A 23,409-nucleotide genomic window follows, 5' to 3' on the forward strand; every position below is an offset into this window, starting at 1 on the left:
AGTTAGGTGGGTAGGTAGGTGGGTGGGTGGGTGGGTGGGTGGGTGGGTAGATAAACAAGCAAGCTAGAAAGACAATGGCTCAGTGGTTAAAAGTGCTTCTTACAGTTCAAGCCTGGCAGCCATGTCATGTGGCTTACAGCCTACACCTATAATACTATATATATATAAAATACTATATATATATATATAAAATACTATATATATATATATAAAATACTATATATATATCAAGAAAAGAAAAATATCTGTGCATAGTGGTATAAGCCTTGAATCCCAACACTTGAGAGGCAGAAGCAAGTTGATCTTTGTGAGTTTGTGGCCAGCCTGGTCTCTATAGTCCCAGCTACATAATGAAACCTTGTCTTTTTAAAAAAAAAACAAGATGTAGAAGTGAGTGCTGCTGTCCGACTTTATAAGATATCCTAGGCCACAGGAATAACAGCTATCTGACCATTTGCCCAGATGGTTTCATAAACACCAGTGACAACTTCTGGTCCTCTTAATCACTCTCTAAGGCATCCTCCCCTGCATGCCTATAGTAGCCCAGGCCTCCCTTATCATCGTCATGGTTTTATGGTTTCACTGACTCTCTAGAGCCAGGATCATGAAAAGGCTCCAGGAGTCCCAGCGCAGAGTAGGCCTCTAAAGGAAGTGTGTTGGTGGGAAATCAGACTGGCCTGGAAGCCCCTGGCATGCTAGGTGTCCTGAGGTTCCAAAAGCAGGTCCACATCACATGGAGGAGTCTGTCAGTGAAGCTGTTGTTCTTAGGATGTGAGTCCCATGCCAGAGAGCAGAGCAGCCGTCTGATGGGGTACCAACTTCCTAAACATTCCCTCCCTCCCTCATCCTTACCAGGGCCGCCTGACAGATGGCAAGGGGAAGACCATTGACTGCAAGGATGCCATCTTCATCATGACTTCCAATGTAGCCAGTGATGAGATCGCCCAGCATGCATTGCAACTGAGACAGGAAGCTTTGGAGATGAGCCGAAATCGAATAGCTGAAAACCTTGGTATGATGTTTGGCCTGGGCTGTTTCAGGGAGGTCATCTGACATACCTAGAGGCAGAAATGTCGTTGAGATCCTTAGAGCAGAAAGCAGGCATTATACCAGAGAGTAACAAGGACAAGAGAGTGGGCCCCTCCCTCTGTAAAGCCCAGGTCTGCTGGTTTACAGGAGGGCTTCAGACTCTGGGGAGATACCAGGTCAGAAATTATGGAAGTGGGCAAGGCCTCACATGAGGTTCTCAGAGATGACAGCAGAGAGAGACTGCATCTGCCTTTCTCCTCAAGATGAGCCCCGGAGCCTCTTTGCTAAGTCAGCGCTCGGGCCTTCATCCTTAATATTCTCTCAAACAACTCCCTCCGAAGTTTGTGGCTTGAAGTATCTATGAGCCAAAGGGCCTCAGAAGTGCCTAGTTATTGAGGAGGTCAATCCAAATTTAGCCCAGGGACCTTAGACTGTGGCTGCATGTACTCTACAGAAGCCCATGACTCTTCCACAGAGCCAACACAGCCCAGCGTTCCCTGAGGGTGGTGGGTAAGTACTGTATGGTCTGTCTTTCCAGGGGATGTCCAGATTAGTGACAAGATCACCATCTCAAAGAACTTCAAAGAGAATGTGATCCGACCCATCCTGAAAGTGAGTTTTTCTTTTGACCTCCTGTGGGGGTTTGAGAACCAGGAACCACACTTGAAATACGGAAGTCCCTGTCTTCACCATTGGCCCAGAAACTTTCCTGCCCACCATCACTGATACCTCCCCCTTATCCTGGCTCTGCAGGCTCACTTCCGGAGAGACGAGTTTCTGGGAAGGATCAATGAGATTGTCTACTTCCTCCCTTTCTGCCACTCGGAGCTCATCCAGCTGGTCAACAAGGAACTGAACTTCTGGGCCAAGAGAGTAAGAGACGTGACTGCCCATGGGTGGGGATAAGATACCTGGAACTCAAAGAATGACCCCAAGGTGACAATAAGGACAGTGGTCCAGGGGGCACAGTCTCTCAAGGCCCCCTTGGACCAGTGTGCCTAGAGCTGGAAGGTACTGGGCCACACGTAGACAGTCCTCTCTCTGACCCACTTCAGGCCAAGCAGAGACACAACATCACACTACTGTGGGACCGCGAGGTGGCAGACGTGTTGGTTGATGGCTACAACGTCCACTATGGTGCCCGCTCCATTAAGCATGAGGTGAGCACAGAAACCTGAGACAAACATGGAACCTGTATACCTTCCTCCCTGTGCCCATAGACCTAACTTTCAGGCTCAGCCAGTCTCCCTGTAGTTTAGCTGCTAGAATTAATCCATACCAACAGAAGTCCTTTCAGAACTAAAAAAAAAAGATGATCAATTAAATCTAAGTGGTGGGGACAGGGCTTTGGAGAGATGGCTTAGTGCTTAAGAACACTGGCTGCTCTTCCAGAGAACCCAGGTTGGATTCCCAGCACCCACATGGCAACTCACAACTGTCTGTAACTCCTGGTGATCTGACACCCTCACAGAGATACATACAGTTAAAATACCAATGTACATTAAAAAAAAAAAAAAAAAAAAAAACCTATGGGGAATGGGGGAGGGAACTGTAAGGGACTTGGAGGAGAGGAGGGCAAGAGTGGTCAGGATGTAAAGTGAATAAAGAAAGTTTAAAAAATGATCTGTAAGCGATTGTATGTGTGAACCCTCATTACAAGAACCTAGGCTGAGAGCCTCAGAAACTACCATTATGAAGCCTTTAGCAGTAACCTGTGAGCTTGTTGCCATTAAGCCCAATTTGCAAGTAAGGACTGAGGCGTCAAGGTTCTGACTTGCCCAAACACATGACAAGGGCCAGCTCCTGGCTCAAGCCACCGGGCAGGTGCAGGCCAAGGCAGTAATGGCCACATCATCTTCCACCACTGCAGGTAGAGCGCCGTGTGGTAAACCAGCTGGCGGCAGCCTATGAGCAGGACCTGCTACCAGGGGGCTGCACCCTGCGTATCACTGTGGAGGACTCAGACAAGCAGCTCCTCAAGAGCCCTGAGCTGCCCTCGCCCCAGGCTGAAAAGCGTCCGCCTACACTGCGACTGGAGATCATTGATAAGGACAGCAAGACCCACAAACTGGACATCCAGGCACCACTCCACCCCGAGAAGGTGTGCTACACCATCTAGCATCCACCTGCCTGTCTGTGCCCTGAACATCTAATAAAGGCCCCTTGCTGTGGCATGGCAACCAATCCACCTGGCCCTCATGCCTAGCACCCTCTCCTGCCTTCCTTGGTCGTGAGGTTCATAGTCTGTTATGATCTCCAAGGCAAAGAACAGGAAGCCTGGTCTGCACTTCAGTGTGGACTTTATTCCTTGTGCTCACTCAGAGCAGTGGTGCCACCTCTACTTGTGCTGATGCAGCTCACCCCCAGGATGGCCCCATGGGCATGGGGGAAGGCAGAGCCCCAAGCACAGGTGGCTCTGCAGTTAATCTCCAGCGACCTCTTTCCCATGCCCTGCAACTGTCAGAGTCAAGCCTAATGGCACCCATAGATCTGACTGGTTCCTCTTCCTGCCGTCCTCTGGGGTGGGGCCATGGTCCCGGGTGAGCAGACGCAGCTGAGATGGGGCTCATTCAGCAGACAGGCAATACAGATAATGGGAAGAGACACGGGAGCAAGGCTGGGGTCAGGCTCCATGCAGGTGGACCTGGATCTGCCTCAGCCCTGTCTCTTAACTGCTGTCCCAGCCAGGTGAGCCAGTGAGGTGACTCAGTGGCATGGTACACCCATGGAGAACAACAGGACAATGTGTTCTAGCCCAGCTGGGCAGGACACAGCAAGGCCTGGGAAGTCACTCTGCATCATCTGTAGAGGCCACCAACAGTTGCCACTACAGGATTGAGTAGAACCCTCCTGCGTGTTAGCTAGCCTGTCGAGATGTTAGAGATGAAGGCGGTAGCATGAGTCATAGAATGTGGTGGTCACAAGATGGTCATAGCTCTGGGTGACACCACCTTGCCCTTCAGAGGCAACCTGCTGCTCACTACTTCAATAATTGTATTCTCTCTTTACTTTTTACTTTGAAATTGTTTAGGCTTACAGAAAATAATGGGGAAAAAAGTAAAACTCTTAGAGCTTTAACTCAACCTCTCATGTAGCACAGCATAGAACCCTCTGTCTGCCCAAGGCCATGTGTGTGTCCTCCTTGTTCTTCTGTGACGTGACGTATTGAAGAGTCCAAGCCAGTTCTTTTGTAGAATATCCTTCAGTTGCAATCTAACTGATGCTTTCACTGATAAGACTGGGGGCCTGTGTTTTTGACAAGATATCCACAGAAGTCAGTGCCCTGCCACCTCCTTCGCAGCGCCTGGCACTGTTAGCTATGACCCAGAAGCTCGAGCTGTCTGTAAAAAGGTTCTCTACTGTAACACTAATACTGTAGTATTAGACCTTGGCTAGCGTGCATGAGGGCCTGGGTTGATTCCCAGTGCCACAAAAATAAATAAGTATATAAATAAATATAATTTTCCCCTGGAACTGAAAGCAAGCCAGACTACTGGCTTATACCTGGACTCCCAACAATTGGGAGGTTGAGATAGAACTGTCACAAGTTTGAGGCTACCTTTTGCTGCATACTGAGTTCCAGACCAACCTAGGCTACATAGTAAAACACTGTCTCCAAGGGTCAGGCAGGTATATCTGTATAAATTCACGACTAACCTGGTCTACAGTGAGCTGCAGGCCAACCAGGGCTGCATAGTGAGACCCTAATCCCTTAACATGGCCAAGCGGGTTATGGCACTTGGTGCTCAATCTGATGAGTTCAATTCCCTGAACTCATACAAAAATGGAAGGAGAGAACCAACCTCAAAAAAAAAAAAAAAAAAATGGTCCTCTGGCCACACTGTGGTGGCATGAGCACCCGCCCCCATCCATACACAGACACATACACATGAGTAATAATACATGTTTAAACGTAATGATAATGTTCTGGGAAGATACTTAAAGCTGTTTAAATATCACGTGCTTAGAATTTTTCTTAGTGTCCATCTTAGCTAAGACATTTTACTGTTGAATTTGCTGTTACTTATGAAGATTTTATTGTTTCTCATTCATCTGTATTTAATAATTGGTATTCTGTTCCAAAGCTTTTACCTCATTCCCTTGTTCAATAGTGTATGCTCATTTATTCTGTTGGTTGTAGTGCAGTAGGAAGCGTGTTGCTCAGTGAGCCCCACATGACTGAGGCGAGCTCCTTCAGCCTTGACGTTGCGTGCACCTTCACGTTCTGGCCCCACAGACTGTTCTGGGCCCACTCACAGCCTCCAAACCACAGCTCCCATTTCTCCACGGCATTCCTGTTTTCTTTTATCATATGAACCAGTGGGTTCTTGATGCTTTAAAGAATTATGTGCATGAGTGCATGTCTGTGCACCATGTGTGTGCAGTGCCTCTGGAGGCCAGAAGAGGGCGCTGGATACCCTAGAACTAGAGTTACAGACAATATTGTGCCGCCATGTAGGTGTCGGATTAGAACCTGGGTCCACTGAGAGCAGTAAGTGCTCTTAACCACTGGGTCATCTCCAGTACATGTTGTGGCCTTCTTAAAACCTCACTATCCTTTTCTGCTTCTTCCTCACCTGTTTGTTTTTCTTTTCCTGTGTTTGTCATAGAGCAGTGGTTCTCAGCCTATGGGTAACAACTCCTTTAGGGGTCAAACAACTCTTTCACAGGGCTCATCTAGGACCATCAGAAAGCACAGAGATTTACATTGATTCACAGCAATAGCAAAATTACTGTTATGAAGTAGCAAAAAAGTAATTTTGTGTTGGGGTCAGCACTGTATAAAAGGGTCGCAGTGTTAGGAAGGTTGCAAAGCACTGTGCTAGAGACTCTTAAGTCAGTCAGTGCCCATCCCCTAGACCTCATTCCTATTGGATCCTCAGCTGTGGCCAGGGACAGCTGGCATCTAACTCAAAACTAGACCATTTTATGACTGAAAAACCTTCCCGATTGTAGGATGGGAGACAGAATAGATCCTTGGGCTCTGAAGAACTTGGGTTGTCACTCCCTTTAAGAGGCCAGACCCCATTGGTTGTGCTTGACTTGTCCAGTGCCTGAGTCCCTTCCTGCTTGCATCACTTGTTCTGGTATCGGTCTTTGTCACTAGAACACAAGCTCCAGGAGGACATGCTTACCGTCTGGCTTAATATTCACAGAGCCTGCCGTAGTCCAGCATGTAACAGATGCTCCAGAATATTTAGACGGGGACGCCCTAGGGCAGGACAGACTTGTTTATTTGCTCTGTATACTTAGACTTGTTAGGACGTGTAGCCAGGAGGTTGAGAACTGCACAAGCAGAGCAAGGTGACAGCAGACTACCTATGTAGGGCCCTGTCATACCTGGCTATGGTGCAAAAGAGAAATGGCTGAGCAGGATGTGCACAAACCTATAATCCCTGTAAGTCAGGATCGGGGCCTCTGGCAGGAGGAGTTTAAGGTATGTGGTGATTATTTCAGATTCAGAGTTAGTCAGTGAGAAGGAAAAACACTGCCTTAGGGGCTGAATTGATGGTTTGGTAGTGTAGAGTGCTGACTGCTCTTAGAGAGGATCTAGAGCCGGTTCCCAGCACCCACGGGGCAGCTCACAGCCCTCTGTAACAACAGTTCCAGGGGATCCAGTGCCTCCTGGCCTCTGGGCTCCTGCATTCGTGGTACACCTGATATACAGATAGCTGTAGGAAGATCAAACACAAACACAGTAAATAAAAAATGTTAATGATGCTCCTAAACCTCAAGATTATCTTAAGAAAAATCTCAAGAAATGAACAAAAAATATACAATAAAAGCTGAGCTTTAGGAGAAAAAAGATTTTTTAAAAAATTAGGGGGTTGGGGATTTAGCTCAGTGGTAGAGCGCTTGCCTAGGAAGCGCAAGGCCCTGGGTTCGGTCCCCAGCTCCGAAAAAAACCAAAAAAAAAAAAAAATTAATTAAAAAAAATAAAAAATAAAAAATTAGAAGTGGTGACCCACTCTTAGAATCCCAGCTTTGTGGAGGCTGAAGCAGGCCGCTCTCTATGGATCAGCTAAAAGTGTTAAGTTAAAGCAGTAAAGTTTGCTGAAGCTGCCAAGGGAAAAGGGAGTCAAGAAAAGGCCAAAAATGAAAATACAGGATAAGGAGTAGGAAGTTACAGATAGTTCTGAGAGGAATTTCACAGCAACAAATAGGAAAATGGCAAATGATGGTTTTCTAGAAAACACTGAAGATGTAGTTTGATTGTGTTGTAGTAGAGGGTGTAAGTTAACCACAGAGCAATTGTTTAACCTGGTGTGAGGTTAAACATCACCACCACCCCCAAAAAATAACAAAAACTGGTTTGGTTTTTGGTGGCTGTGGACTTTTTGAGTATTTTTATTTTTTGAGATAGGATCTTTTGTGTAGAACAGGCTGGCCTTAAATCCACATAGGTCCACCTGCCTCTGCCCCCCACCACCCCGAAAAAAAGCATTTTAGCTAAACTCATGTGTGTGCTCATGTTGTGGGGAGAGTGTGCGCAAAGGTCAGGGGTCAGCCTCAGGTGTGTTCTGGGTAGCCATTCACCTTGGGTATTCTGTTAGTGCATCATACTTTATTAGTATTATCACATCTTTACGTAGTTTGTGTGTGGAGATGGGGAGGGCGTGTGTGCCATGCATGCATGTGGAGGTCTTGGAGCCAGGGCACCTTTACCTGCTAAGCCATCAGTTGGCTCATAGTGTGTGAGACAGGATTGCACTGGGTTGGAGGCTGAGCTAGCAACTCCCTTGCTGGTGCTGGGGTTACAAGCAAGCACACACTGAGCTTTTCATGTAGGTACTCATGTAGCAGGCCCTTTACCAATTAAGCCGTCTCCCCACCCCCATAGTTAAACTTTAGAATTGAAATATATATATTTCAGTTAGTTTCAGCGTGGCACGTCACCTGGGAAAACAGTCTCAATTAAGGAACAGCCTCCATTTGGTTGGCTGGTGGGCAAAAATGTAGGCATTTTTAACTGCCCAGTGTAACTTTTAATTTTTTTTCAAATCCTACTTTTACTGATGGTTTTTAAACGCTTTCACCTCCCTTGTAGCCCACCACCCAGCAGAAGTAGTGGAAAGAAAGGATTCTGGGGGAAGTGGACCTGTTTAGAAAAGGTTCTTTGGAGCAGCTCTCATCTGCATTGTCAGGAAATCAGCAGTCAGTTCACAGGTCAGCAGTGGCAGCTCGATGCGCTCGCAAACACTTCACAGATCAGATACACCAGCAGTCCAGTTCTGAAGTGTCGGGATAGCAACCATGAATCAGCAGTGGTAGCAGTACCTAGCAGAGACAGCCAGGCCTCAGCCTCAGCACACGTCAGCAGGAGGGACACCAGAAGGTCTTGGCTGTGCTTCTCTCAGCAAAGTGAAGGTCTGTGGAGATGCAAGAGACTAAGAAGTGTTTAGCTTTGTAAGCAAGCCAAGCTCAGCCTCCGTCACTGTTGAGTCCTTTGTATGCTTCCTTCAAACATCACATGTCCTCCACGGGTCTGGCCTCAACATGCGCATCCTTCTCAGCTGACTTCACTGCCAATCAGCCAGACTCCGTGGAAGCAGCAAGAAACTGACACACCACCAGAAGTTTTTTGGTGCATTTTTTCTCTATGGAGTCCCAACAAATGGAGCTCAACTACGCAATGTAAGGCAGACCAATACATGCGTGTCATTAGCGAAGAATGACACATCACATGTCTTCATCACGTCTTCATCAGTTCCTGATGGCTTCCCTCAGTGGACATCTGTATGCAAAGAGCCATGAACTCTACTCACCCAAGCTGCTTTTGTTTAGTGTTTTATCCTAACACAGAAAAGTAACTACAATGATATAGAGCAAACTAGAATACACCTGTGTGTGTGTGTGTGTGTGTGTTTTGTATGATATGTGTAGATACATGTAGCCATCACTGCCCCCCCCCAATATTAAAGGATGAATTCTAAATGCTTTAGAACAATCTAAAAAAAAATCTGTTTTAGTGATACGTTCCTATAAAAATAGCACTTGGAGATACCTGTAGGAGGATCAAGAGTTCAGTCATCCTCAGTTATAAGTTCAAGGCCAGCCTGAACTATATGAGTCTTTGTCTTTTGAAAAGGTGGTGGTGGGGTCCATAGTAGCTCATTCTTGTAATCCCAACACTTGGAAGGTGGAGGCTGGAGGACCATCCCTGAATAGTGACTGTGAGGTCAACTTGATCTACATGAGACCCTATGGAATGAATAAATAAATTACACTCAGACTTGATAAGTCTGATCCAAGAAATCATCTGCGTCACCTCTGACTATAGGTACAAGTTCCACTAAGTAAGTTGAACTGTAGACACTGATCTCATAACTGCGACCAGCGTCAGCAATACCATCAACTCAGCAAACGCTAGCTAATCCTCTGGAAGGAGACTAGCTGATCCACCTTTACAATTACTATTGAAGAGAATGCCCCCATTTTTAGAAAATATAAAGACAACTTGGGATCTTAGTTTACCGTGTACACTGAAGAGGAGAAGCTGCAGTTACTGTTGGGAAATCTGCAGGAAAGTGTACAGAGATTATATTATTTTTGCAACTTTTCTTTTAAGTTTACAATAATTTAAAGTTTTTAAGTGAAAGATAAAATATGTATCCATGTTTGATGAGTTCAAGAAAAAATATTTGTATATGATAGATCACTAAAATACTACTAAGTGTTTAACTTATAAATGCTCTCTCTCAAGACTGAAGCTAGGGGAGAATACCAAATGGGGACAAATTTTGGAAAGTAAATGATCTTGTTCTGATACACAATTGTGTATTTAGAAAACCCAGAACTTATTAGCATTAAAGATACTTGGTGAGTGACTAAATAAAAGCTTAATATACCAAAAAACCTCTTTATTGTACATTGTATTGGTTACTTTTTTGTTGCTGAGATAAAATACCTCAAGCAGGGCAGCTGCACAGACACTGCTCTCTATACTGTGAGAATCTACTTTCTTATTGATAACTCCGAGTTATTACTATGTTTCATCTGAGCTGCTCTTAACTCCAATTGACCAACCCTCAAGGCCATGTTCTCTTGACTCCTAATCCATGGCAACTTCTCCTTCCTCCCCCTCACTCTTCTTCTCCCCCCTTGTGGTGGTTCTCCAACCCCAAGCTGATGAAACCTAAACCCCACTACGTCTCTTCTTCCCAGCTATTGGCTGTTGGCATCTTTATTTACCAATCAGAAATAACTTGGGGGCAGGATCACTTAGTGTCTTATATGAGGACTCTCTCTGGGCAGCCAGCCTTGGGATCCAGTATTAGCATTAGAATACAAGTAGCATTAGGCCAACCCACTACCTGAGTCCATCACCATCACTGCCAGGAATGGTGAAAGGAGGCAGGCGTTGGGACCCACTGGAGGTGAGGGGTCACATCTTCAACCATAAGCAGGAAGCAGAGGATGAACTTGGGATGATGAGAGGCTTTTAAACCTCAGACTATGTCCCCAGTGATGCATTTCCTCCAGCAAGGCCACACCAAGTATTCAGATTATCTAGAACATAGGGGACATGTCATCCTGACCATCACAATCAGTTACAAGTGATGAGAACAGGAAATGTTCTCAGTTGCACTGGACAGGTGGGTGTATTACTCAGGCATTCACAGACCTCGGCAAAAGGGGGAGGCAGCTAGGCATCTGAGGGACACGTTTTGAACCATGTTAGTGTGCTACCCATTCAATATAAAGTCATGAAACTTCACAAGAGGTCAAGAAGCTGCACAAGATGCGGTGAAAACAGCTGGGCGTGTAGCTCAGCTGGTGGTGCGACTGCTTGGCATGTGTGGGTCCCTGGGCTGTTGTCAGCTCCAGGATGAACAAGTTCTGGGCTACCCTGGGCTTCGGGGGCAGATCCTGTCACCCAAAAATATTTTTTAGATGGAGATAAAAATCAGGCTGATTCTTGTCACGGAGGTAGCCTGCAGCAGTTAAAATTTGCAAACCTTGGAGAGGAGAAAATCTGACTTCTGAGCTCCCACATTTATTAGATTAAATTGTCCCGTTTTAATTTTTAAAAAAAGGCAAAGCAGGGGGAGATTTTGTCCTATTTGAAGGAAGGAAAAAAGACAACAGAAGCTGTCTCTGAAATGTATAGTACCAAGTCCAAGTCCTTTTGGTTTTGGTTTTGATTTTGAGAAGTAGCCCTGATTAGCCTTGTGAACTTATTTCATAGCCCAGGGTGTCCTCAAACTTGAAATAGTACTGCTTCTAGCTCAACTTTCCCTATGCTGGGGTCCTTTTAATTTTTTTATTATATGTATGAGTGTTTTGCCTGCATGTATGTATGTGCTCCACATGCAAGCCTTGTGCTCACAGAAGCAGAATAAAGTATCAGGTCCACTGGAATTAAGGTTGCAGAAGATTGTGTACTGCCTTGTGGGTGGTGGAACTTGAACCTGGGTCTTCTGCAAGGACAGTAAACATTTAATCCCTGAACCATCTCTTCAGTCCTAATTTTGGGATTTTAAGCATGCACCACCATGCCTAGTTAGTAAAAATCTTAATAGCTGACTTTAAGGTTCTCATAGAACCACCACCCCCCCAAATGGATAGTTTAAAACTGTGAACAAAATATAAATATCAGGGTAGGAGGGTAACTCAGAAGTAAAGTGCCTGCCTAGCATGAATAAAGCCTTGGATTTGACCTCCAACACACTCATACACACATGCACACACATACACACACACAAACGCACACGCAAATGTGCACAGGAGTTCAAGGTAACACATGCCTGTAATCCCAGTAGCCAAGAGGCTGAGGCAGGAAGGTCAACATCTCCTATGAACTCTGATGCCTGAAATACTCAACAAAAGACTAGCAAATCAAATTCAGTAGCACATTAGAAGGATCACATGATGTCATAAGCAGGATTTCTCCCTGGAGTGCAAGAGTAACTCACAGGAGAAAAATCTGTCAGTGCACTACACCACACTGACAGGGTAGAGGGGACAAATCCACATGAACCTCTTACTTCCAATAGAAAAAGAACTGACGAAATGTAATGTTTTCTCTTGATGTTAAAAAAAAAGTTTGAAGAAAAAATATGGAGTCTGGAGAGGTGGCTCAGTAGTTAGGAGCACCTCCGGCTCTACCAGAGGACCAAGGTTCAGTTTCCAGCGCCTATGTGGCAGCTTACAGCTGTCTGTCAACCTGTTCTAGGGGATCTGACTCCCTCTTCTGGTCTTCACGGGCACCAGGCACAAATGGGATACAAACACATACCTGCATGCACACACACATAAATGTATCAATATATAATATATTTATAAAGAATTAAAGAGTCTGGAGATCCAAGTTTAGTTCCCCAACGCCCAGGTTGGATATTTCACAATCACTTGTCTATAATTCCAACTTCAGGAATCCAGCAATTCAAAATAAAAGATTTTTAAAGAAGGAAGGAGGGAAAAAGAGAAGATGGCCATTTTAAGGGCTGGAGACATAGTTAATGTTAGTGCACTGGCTTAGAGTGTATGAGATGTCAGTATCCTGAATCCCTAGCACCAATAAACCAACCATCAATTAATCAATTAGTCAGTTGCCTGCCAGAGCAGATCCAATGCTTCTTCAGACTGCATGTTCTCTGCCCCTGCCATTGTCCTCAGACAGCAGACTCCAGCTCACATGGTGTTTCTAGGCCTCCAGCCTCTGACTGGGCTTCTTCATTGGTCCTTTTTGCTCTGAGGCTTCCAAATTCCTCAGCCACGCAGCTACTGGTTTTCCTAGATCTCTGGCTTGCAGATGGCTGTTGTGGGACTACCCAGTCTCTGATTGTGTAAGTCAATCTAATAAGCCCCCTTTATAATTATATATCGATTCTATTGGCTCTTCTCCTCCATTACAGTAACCATAGCAACAGTAAACGCTATATCCAAATCCAGTCTTCACTATGTTTCCTAGTTTTCCCACTCTGCTAGTCAGCAAAGGGCCATACCCATATCTAGACATAATTACTGTTACGGCATCTGCTGCCCACAAACGGTGTCCCATGTTAAATCAAAACTTAGGAATTACAATTCAAAAGGATAAAAATAATATTGGAACAACTGGATATCCATGTGCAAAGAAATAAACTTGATCTGTTTCTTACAACATACACAAAAATTAACACAACACAGATGAAAGGCCTAAGTGTAAGATTGAAGATGTAGCTGGGTGGGGTTGGCACATGCCTTTAGCCCACGTTCAGGACGCAGAGGCAGACAGATCTCTGTTTTTCTGAGTTTGAGGGCAGCCTGGTCTACAGATTGAGTTTCAGAATAGCCAGGATTACACAGAGAAACCCTGTCTCAGAAAAACAAAAACAAAACCAACAACAACAAAGAAAGAATATTAGTATTTTTCCAGGACTTGTTGGCCAACCAGGCTAGTACAGGTTGTAGTATGAAACCCTGTCTCAAAAATGAGGCAGAGTGCAGCAATTAAGAAATACAACCGACATCACCTTCAGGCCTTCATAAGCACCTACATACACACTAGTGTCTTTGCCTCTCATGGGCTCAGATGTTTGGTCCCCAGTTGGTGGAATTGTTTGGGAAGGATTAGAAGGTGTAGCCTTGTTAAAGAAGGTGTGTCCGCTGAGGTATCAAAAGCTCATGACAGTCCATTTTCCTAACATGCTCTCTCTCTCTCTCTCTCTCTCTCTCTCTTCTTCTTCTTCTTCTTCTTCTTCTTCTTCTTCTTCTTCTTCTTCTTCTTCTTCTTCTTCTTCTTCTTCCCTCCCTCCCTCCCTCCCTCCCTCCTCCCCTCCTTCCCTCCTTCTCCCTCCAACCTGAAGAACAGGACATAAACTCACAGCTACTGTTCCCGTGCCATACTGTCCTGCTGCCACAGTTCCACCATGATGGTCATGGATTCACCCTCTGGAACTGTAAGTAAGCCCCCAGTGTCTACGTCATGGTATCTCTTCACAGCAATAGAAAAGTAACTAAGACACACACTCAAATACAAAGCTATATACACAAAGGTACAGAAAGACATGCAAGGACAACCACCACCTACAAAAATATACTACAACATCACGATGCCTGAGAGAAATGTAAATCAAATGCAAAATCAAAACCAAAATGCAAATGATGTAACGAATATAATCCTATTCACACTCATTAAGAAAACTCTAATATTTAAAGTAAACCATAAAGAATAACCATTGAAAAGAATCTAAACCTTGGGCTCTATCCTCTTGCTCCTAATCCTCTCTCTCCATCTCGCCCATCCCCGTCCACATGCTCATGGTGGGCCTCTACTCCTCCTCTCTCTCTCTATCTCTCTGCCTTTCTCTGTCTCTACCCTTTCAAACCCCCATGCCCTGATAAACTCTATTCTATACTAAAAAAAAATAATCTAGACATTGAAATCCTAATTATTACTGGTGGAGATGTAAGAGAGTGCAGGCATTCAAACGAAAACTTCTACGTGACTTAGAACATCAGGTCTTAGAAACAGTCCACAAGCTTATTAACTGAGTACAGAGTGTAGCATATCTGTGCCATGAGCACTATGCACACATAGTGGACACATGCTACAACTCCTGCTGGGTGAAAGAAAGCAGACACAGAAGAGGACATATTCCATGATTCCATTTGTATAAAACACCCAGAAGAGACACAGAGGGTGGGTTAGTGGTTGCCAGGTGCCAGCAAATGGGAAGAATGAGAAGCAGTAGCTAACGGATGTAGGAACTTCTGGACCTAGATAGAAATATTGTCCTGCCACACGGTGAATGCAGGAAATAATTTTAAGTAATGGTGGTGCTTTGAACAAAAACAGCCCCATGGGGAGTGACTTTTAGGGGGTGTGGCCTTGTAGAAGGAAGTGTGTCATGGAGGGGCTGGGCTTTGAGGTCTCAAATGCTTAAGCCAGACCTAGTGTTTTAGTCTCTTCCTGCTGCCTGATCATCCAGATGTAGCACTCTCAACTACCTCTCCATCGCCATGAGTGCCTGGACACTGCCAAGCTTCCCCTCCATGGCTGTGATGGACTAAACCTCTCAAGCTGTAAGCCAGTTGCAATTAAATGTTTTCCATTGTAAGAGTTAGCGTGGCCATGGGGTCTCTTTACAGCAATAGAAACCAGGGGCCAGGGGCCTGGCCTTTCAACTCAGAGAGCACTGCCTCCTCTGCTGACCAGGTGCTAGGATTAAAGGTTTGTGCCACCACCAATGGCCAGTGGAATACATTTTAGAGCGGCCTAAACGGCAAGTGTTTGTGTTTGTATGTATATGTATGTGAACCATAATTGTTGAAAGATGTAGTTTTCATGACCTTAGACTAGGCCAGCGATGTCTTAGATATGAATATCAAAAGCATGGAGGCAGGTTCTCCCACCAGCCACACAAATTCTGCTGAGTCTTCTCCTACTCTTCTGTCTCCCTCTTTCTCTCTCTGATCATGACCAGAACTTAAGCATGTGTTTCTGGAACTTTGGACCACCTTGCTCCTTTCCTAAAGTCCCCCTCCCTCCCACAGGCTGCCTAGTCACCTGTGGCTGACTCCATGCCAGCTTGACTCTGTTGCTGTAGCGTTTATGTCTTCTCTTCCCCATTCTCCTCCTACAGGCAGCCGCTAAGATTTACACTTTGCCTACCCTGGGGTTTATCTTTTAAATGCTAATAAAATTGTCTCAAGCTTTGGACTAAAATGAAAGGAGGAGGAAGAGGAGAAGGAAGAGGAGGAAGAGGAGGGGAAGGGGGAGAATGGAGGGGCTGGAGAGATGGCTCAGTGGTTAAGAGCACTGACTGCTCTCCCAGAGGTCCTGAGTTCAATTCCCAGCAACCACATGGTGGCTCACAACCATCTGTAATGGGATCTGATGCCCCCTTCTGGTGTGTCTGAAGACACTAGAGTGTATTCATATACATAAAATAAATTAATCTTTAAAAAAGAAGGAGGAGGAGGGAGAGGAGGAAGAGGAGATATCAAGGATATGTGGTGTAGCTCGTTGGTAGAGTGATTTTGCACAAAGCCTGGGTTTGATATAAATAGGCACAGGGGTGCTTTCCTGTAATCACAGCACTGAGGTGGAGGGAAGAGGATCAGAAGTTCAAGGTCATCCTCTAAACAGTGGTTCTCAACCTTCCTAACACTGCAACCCTTTAATACAGTCCCTTATGTTGTGGTGATCCCAACCACAAACTTATTTTGTTACTACTTCATAACTATAATTTTGCTGCTGTTAGTAAATGTCTGACATGCAGAATATCTGATTTGTCAGCCCTGTGAAAGGATTATTCGACCACCACAAAGGACTCCCCAAAGTCTTGACCCACAGTTTGAGAACTGATACTCTTCAACACAGTGAGGGCAAACAGCCTGTGATACAAGAAAATATAAACACACACACACACACACACACACACACACACACACACACACACACACACACTTTTTTTTTTACGGAAAGAAATCAGACTTCATCAAAATTTAAAAATTTGGGCCACAGAGAATAGTCACCAATTAAGAGTGGGGGGGGGGGGACTAGAGAGATGGTTCAGGGGTTAAGAGCACTGGCTGCTCTTCCAGAGGTCCTGAGTTCAAATCCCAGCAACCACATCGTGGCTCACAACCATCTGCAATGGGATCTGATGCCCTCTTCTGGTGTGTCTGAAGACAGTGACAATGTACTCATATACACAAAATAAATAAATCTTAAAAAAAAAACTAAAAGAGGGGTTGGGGATTTAGCTCAGTGGTAGAGTGCTTGCCTAGTAAACGCAAGGCCCTGGGTTAGGTCCTCAGCTCCGAAAAAAAGAGAAAAAAAATGAGGGGGTGGGGCCCGCTGGAGGGATGGCTCAGTGGTTAAGAGCACTGACTGCTCTTCCAGAGGTCCTGAGTTCAATTCCCAGCAACCACATGGTGGCTCACAACCATCTGTAATGGGATCTGATGCCCTCTTTGGTTGTGTCTGAAGACAGCGACACTGTACTCATTTAAAGTAAATAAATCTTTAAAAAATAAAAAATAAATAAAGTGGTGGCTGCTCTTCAGTTCAGTTCCTAGCAACATCAGGTGGCTCATAAACACCTGTAAACACCAGTTCCAGGGGATCTGACGCCCTCTTCTGGACTCTTTAAATACCTGAACACACATGTCATAAATCTATACATACACATACAAATACACATACTCATTTGTAAAGAATTCTCTCCAAGACAGTAGGAGTATAGTTCAGTTGGCAGAGTGCCTGCCTTATCTAGGCAGCATAAGACCATATCTCAAAATATTAAATAAAAGATAGCCTTATGAAGAAAGTGAGCCTGTATAACAAAGACATGTGCTCCACTATGTTCATAGCAGCCTTATTTATAATAGCCAGAAGCTGGAAAGAACCCAGATGCCCTTCAACAGAGGAATGGATACAGAAAATGTGGTACATCTATACAATGGAATATTACTCAGCTATCAAAAACAATGTCTTCATCAAATTCATAGATAAATGGATGGAACTGGAAAATATCATCCTGAGTGAGGTAACCCAATCACAGAAAAACACACATGGTATGTATTCATTGATAAGTGGATATTAGCCCAAATGCTCGAATTACCCTGGATGCACAGAACACATGAAACTCAAGAAGGATGACCAAAATGCAAATGCTTCACTTCTTCTTTAAAAGGGGAACAAAAATATCTATAGGAGGAAATAGGGAGGCAAAGTTTAGAGCAGAGACTGAAGGAACAGCCATTCAGAGCCTGCCCCACATGTGGCCCATATATGTACAACCACCAAAATTAGATAAGATGGATGAAGCTAAGAAGTGCAGGCTGACAGGAACCGGATATAGCTCTCCTGAGAGACACAGCCAGAACATGTCAAATACAGAGGCAAATGCTAGCAGCAAACCACTGAACTGAGAACGGGACTCCCGTTGAAGGAATCAGAGAAAGAACTGAAAGAGCTTGAAGAGGTTTGAGACCCCATATGAACAACAATGCCAACCAATCAGAGCTTCCAGGGACTAAGCCATTACCCAAAGACTGTACATGGACTGACCCATGGCCCCAGCTGCATAGATAGCAGAGGATGGCCTTGTTGGGACACCAGTGGTTCTGCCAAGGTTGGACCCCCAGTGTAGGGGATTGTTAGGGGGAAATGGTAATGGGGGGTGGATGGGGTGGAAAACACTCATAGAATGGGAGGGGAGGGGTTAGGGGGCTGATGGACAGGAAACCAGGAAAGGAAATGACATTTGAAATGTAAATAAAAATACCCTATCTCTAATTCCAGCATTCAAATAGCAGGGGCAGAAGGATCTTTGTGAGTTCGAGGCCAGCCTGGTCTACCTAGTGAATTCCAGGACAGCCAGAGCTATATAGTGAGACCCTGTCTCAAAAACAAAAACAAAAACAAAAACAAAAACAAAAGTGATAATCAGCCATTGAAAGAAATATCTAAAACAGCATATTTACTGAAAGAAATTATGACTCAACAATAAAAGCACAACCTGACTTTTAAAACGAACAAAGGGTCTGAATACACTTTATCCGAAGAAGATAAATGGCAATAAACGCAGGAAATGTGCTTAAGGTTTAGCCTAAGGGAACTGCAATTTGAAACCACAGCGAGAAGACAGACATAGTGTTCCATGCCTGTAAGTCCAGCATTCGGAAGGCGGAAGCAGATGGATCAGAAGCTGAAAACTGGAGAGAGGAAGGCTCAGCAGTTAAGAGCACTGGCTGCTCTTCCAGGGGTCCTGAGTTCAATCCCCAGCACTCATCATTGTCTGTAACTGTAGTCTCATGAGACCCAGTGCCCTCTTCTGGTGTGTCTACATGCAGACAAATACCCATATGCATAAAATACATAAACAAATAAGTCTCTTATAAAAAAAGATTTCTTTAGCAGTGTCCTTGACTACACAGTGAGTTCAAGGCCAGCCTGGAATACTTGAGAACCTGTCTTAGTCATCAACAGCAAATCACAATGAGATATTGTAATGGTTAATCTTGCTTGTCAATTTGATTGGAATGAAAAGGACCTAGGAGATTTCTAAAGCTCACCTCTGTGTATGTCAGCCCAGAGAGAAGAAAGAATGATAGAAAGGGAGGAAGGGTTAGGGAGGGAAGGAAGGAGGGAGAGAAGGAGGGAGGGTTATGGAGGAAGGAAGGAGGGAGAGAAGGAGGGAGGGAGGGAAAAGGGAGGGAAGGAGAGAGGAAGGGAGGGAGAATTAGGGAGAGAGAGAAGGAGGGTTAGGGAGAGAGAGGGAGGGTTAGGGAGGGAAGGAGGGTTAGGAAGGGAGAGAGGGAGGGAAGATTAGGGAGAGAGGGGGGAGGGTTAGAGATGGAGAGAGGGAGGGTAACGGAGCATTAGGGAGGGGAGGGGAAGATACTATGATGCTGGAATTTGGTGTGTTTGATGAAGTTTGCCAATTGGATGGAGTGAGTCAATGATTTGACAGACTAACTGTATCAAGCTGCAGTCTTTTTTGAAATAAAATATTTTTAATAATTCTTTGGGAATTTTATGCAGTGTGTCTTGATCATATTCGCCCTTAGTTCCTTCCAGACCCACCCTCCCATTTTATCTCCTCTTTTTCCCTTTTAGTTAATAGTCCACGGACTCCAGGGTGTGCTGTCCACATGTAGGGTCATCCATTTGAGTGTGACTGGTCTCTCAGCAGCCATACCCTCCCTCGGAAGCCATCGAGTGCTCCTCAGTTAGGGATGGGGACTTAGACATCCCATCTCATTTCATGCTACCACATTTACTGGCTTGATCTTGTTCAGGTCTAGTTCAGGCAACCATGGCCACTGTGAGTTCATGAGTGTCCCCGCCCTGTGGTGCCGGAAGACAAGCTTTGTTCTAGTCCACCCCAATCTTACAGTCCTGCTTCCTTTGCACCCCAGACAGTCCCTGAGCCTTGGGAGGATGAAGCCACGATAGTTTTACTGAATCAATTCAAATATAAAAAAGGTTAAAAAAATCAAGGAGCAGGGAGTTGACAGAGTGTCTGCTGCCTGCAATTATTGCTAGAACGGACACATGGAGTCTCGCTCTCCAGTTACTGTGCCTACATCCACAGACTCGGTCTCACTCCGCTTGTTCGAGGAAATCACTATATAGCCCTGCCTGGCCTGAATTTGCTATGTAGACCTGACTGGCCTTGAACTCAAAGAGATCTGCCCACTGCTGCTAGAGTTAAGAGCGTGTGTCACAGGCTGGAGAGGGGCTAAGTGTTAAAGAGCACTCGTTAAAGGACCTGGGTTCAATTCCCAGAAGCCACATGGCAACTCACAACCATCCATAACTCCAGTTCCAGAGGATCCAATGCCCTCTGCTGACCTCCTTGGGTACCAAACACACAGATGGTCCACATACTTACACATAAAATAATAAAATAAATCTTTGAAAAAGTGTGTGCTATCATGCCTGCAATGTTCTGACTTTGTCATCCACAGGTTCCTTAGCTTACTCGGTGCATGGATGGCTAATACAAGATCAACCATCAGCTCCACTTCTGAGGCAAGTCCAGAAAGCAAGTTCCTGGTTCCTGAGACAAGAATGTTCCCTAACTTAGAAGTGGCCTCAAATGCCAGCAAAGAGTAACTGTTGGGGCTGGAAGGGTGGCTCAGTGGCTAAGAGCACGTGCGGAGGATCAGGGTTTGGTTCACAGCACCAGCATGGCAGCCCACAACTGACTATTGCTACTGGGCCAGGGGACAAATGCCCTCTTCTGGCCTCTTTTGGTTCCTGCATACACGTGGTGCACAGAAACGCAGGCAAATGCACACACATATTAAAGAAGTCTTTCTTTTTTAAAAGAGGAATAATAAATGTCAACTCTTCCATTCCATTGGGCCAAAGCTCTCAGGTGCTGAGAGGTCATCTTCCCTCATTCCTCCAGATTGTCTCGGACATCTCCATTTCACCTGCCAGGCTGTCTTCAGTTCCTAACCCACGCTTCACTCTAGCATGGGGCAAGGGATTTGAGTCTAGCTAATCTATAAAACATGTGACTCTGTGACTCGTGTGACTCTGGATCATTCTCCTGAAGCAACCTCAGATTTCAGCCCAGGAGAGAGTTCCTTACCAAAACCACACATGGTCCTGTTGTTTTCCCTGGCCCTCCCCCTTCTTTTTCCCCTCCCCACTGTGTCTTGTTACACACCCCAAGATGGCCTTAAGCCCATGTTGTAGTCAATGTTCTATTGCCGTGAAGACACATCGTGGCCATGGCAACTCTTATAAAAGGCATGTAACTGGGTCTGGCTCACAGTTCAGAGGTTGGTCTATTACCATCACAGCAGGGAGCATGGCAGCATGAAGAGAGACATGGTGCTGGGGAAGTAGCTGAGAGGTCTCCATCCTGGTCTGTAGGCAGAAGAACAGACTCTGGACCTGGCATGAGCATCTAAAACCCCAAAGCCCACCCCAGTGACATGCTTCCTCCAACAAGCCACACCTCCTAATCCTTCTAATCCTTTCAAACAGTTCCACTCCCTGGTGACTAAACATTCAAATATATGAGCCTATGGGGCCCAATCTTATCCAGACCACCACAGCACATGAACCTTCTGCTTCCTTCAACCTCACAGTGCCAGTTTGCTTCTCCTTCTCTTCAAGGACTCTTCTTAGGTTTCCACAAAGTGCACTCAAATATTTTGCCATTTTCCACTTTAATCCTTGAAGTTGCCCAAATGACAGCCTGCAGTACTGTCCTAGCTGCTGCTTTGTCTCCTGACAGGGATGGCTCATTTCCTAGCTCTGATGGAGGGACCTCACTGCATCCCATCCACAACATCAACGGAGTCAGTTCCATGTTTCAGGTTCTGCCATTTGCTTCCCTGTACGACACAGCAACTCTTTATTTGAATTTGTTGGTTTGGAAGTGACAGAAATCCAACTTGAACTAGATTAAGCATAGATAAGAATGTGTAAGGTAATAAAAGCCAATAAATGGCTAGACAACTAATTGGAAGAGTAAAAATGTCTGAGGAAGGGCCAGTGAGCCTGCTTTAGTGAGTAAGGGTGCTTGCAGCCACCAGGCCTGATGACTGAATTTGATCCACAGGACTTGAATTATAGAAGAATATCTTCTGAACTACACATACACACATGTACATACACACGTACATACACATACACACAAGTATACACATATATACATGTACACATACCACACACGTGTACATATATACATGCATGTACACACACACACACACACACACACACACACATATACCCACAGATACACACAAATGTATGTGGCTGAGCGTAGTGTCATTCATACACCTTTAATCCCAGTAGTCAGGAGGCAGAGGCAGTTGATCTTTGTTTGAGGTCAGGCTGAACTATATATGAACTCCGAGGATTCCAGAGCTATATAATGAGAACCCATCTCAAAATAAATAAATAATATTTTATTTTTTAAATTCATATAACAATAAATGGTAAGAGAGAACTTTCTTGATCTACCTTTGCCAAGACCCACACTTGGACCAATTCTGAGGACAGAATTATATAATTATATAATGGATAACCATGTGGGGAGAGGGGACTGTTCCTAATTTCCAAGAGGAAGAGTTGTGCTGGGATGGCTGCTTTCTAGTTGTCCGCTGTGGAAGCCCTTAGATAGGTCTCTTTCTTCAAACTACAGCCCAGGGAAGTTCATCAATCTGTGGTGTGCTGGCGGATCCTGGAAACCTGAGGAGGTGCGTCTGGTCAGAGGGAGGGGATCACTGGGGCATGACTTTGAAGGCTTCACAGGTCCCCAGTCCTGTCTTCACTGTTTACGGCCTACCTTAAGGTAAACAGCTGTCAGGGTTGGGGATTAGCTCAGTGGTAGAGCGCTTGCCTAGCAACCACAAGGCCCTGGGTTCGGTCCCCAGCTCCGGAAAAAAAAAAAAAAAAAAAGACTCACATCCACAGCTTATCCATCTACTTATACTTCTGTAGGATACGCTAAGGAGAAAGATCATAAGGTAAACAGCTGTCTCTTCTACACACTCACTACTGCCTTGATGTTCTGCCTCAACACGAGCCCAGACTCACTGCGGTCAAGGTCTCTGGGCTGAAATTTCTGAATTCATGAATTAAATTCTTTTGCCCTTAAGTGTCTTTCTGGTCACAGACAACAATAAAGAAAAAGAAAAAAGTCTTTGTGGTAGTTCACACCTTAAATCCTGGCACTTGGAGGCAGAAACAGGAGGATCTCTGTGAGTTTGAGGCTAGCCTGGTCTACAGAGCAAGTTCCAGGACAGCCAGGGCTACACGATGAGACAGAAGGAGGAAGAGGAGGAGGAACACAACAGAATAAAAACCTTTGTGGGTTTTTTTTTCTACAACCCCTTTCTAAAAATCTCTAGAGCTTATGTCATAGTCTAGACTGGTGTCTTAGTGTTCTATTGCTGTGAAGAGACACCATGACC

The 23,409-nt window shown here is 45.1% G+C and overlaps 1 protein-coding gene and 1 long non-coding RNA gene across 9 annotated transcripts in view; both read left to right on the top strand.

The window, feature by feature from the left end:
* The window catches only part of Clpb (ClpB family mitochondrial disaggregase), a 122,810-nt gene extending 119,597 nt beyond the window's left edge, over positions 1-3,213 (top strand). For 5 of the 8 annotated variants that reach the window (XM_008759796.3, XM_063272875.1, XM_039089860.2 and 2 more), the window contains 5 exons: positions 856-1,012; positions 1,568-1,641; positions 1,783-1,902; positions 2,085-2,189; positions 2,900-3,213. In XM_008759796.3, the coding sequence (XP_008758018.1) occupies positions 856-1,012; positions 1,568-1,641; positions 1,783-1,902; positions 2,085-2,189; positions 2,900-3,148 (705 nt within the window). In that variant the 3' untranslated portion in view covers positions 3,149-3,213. Of the gene's footprint in view, positions 1-855; positions 1,013-1,567; positions 1,642-1,782; positions 1,903-2,084; positions 2,190-2,899 lie in introns of those variants that run through there. The other 3 variants (XR_005491697.2, XR_010057345.1, NM_022947.2) reach the window with 2 other exon arrangements.
* Positions 3,214-13,712: 10,499 nt separating this feature from the next.
* On the top strand, positions 13,713-23,087 carry LOC102547177 (uncharacterized). Its single transcript, XR_350595.4, has 2 exons — positions 13,713-13,913; positions 20,440-23,087. It is a non-coding gene; the product is annotated as an uncharacterized LOC102547177 (long non-coding RNA).
* The last annotated feature ends 322 nt before the right edge of the window (positions 23,088-23,409 follow it).

Source organism: Rattus norvegicus, chromosome 1, assembly GCF_036323735.1.
Source record: "Rattus norvegicus strain BN/NHsdMcwi chromosome 1, GRCr8, whole genome shotgun sequence".
Lineage (NCBI taxonomy): Eukaryota > Metazoa > Chordata > Mammalia > Rodentia > Muridae > Rattus > Rattus norvegicus.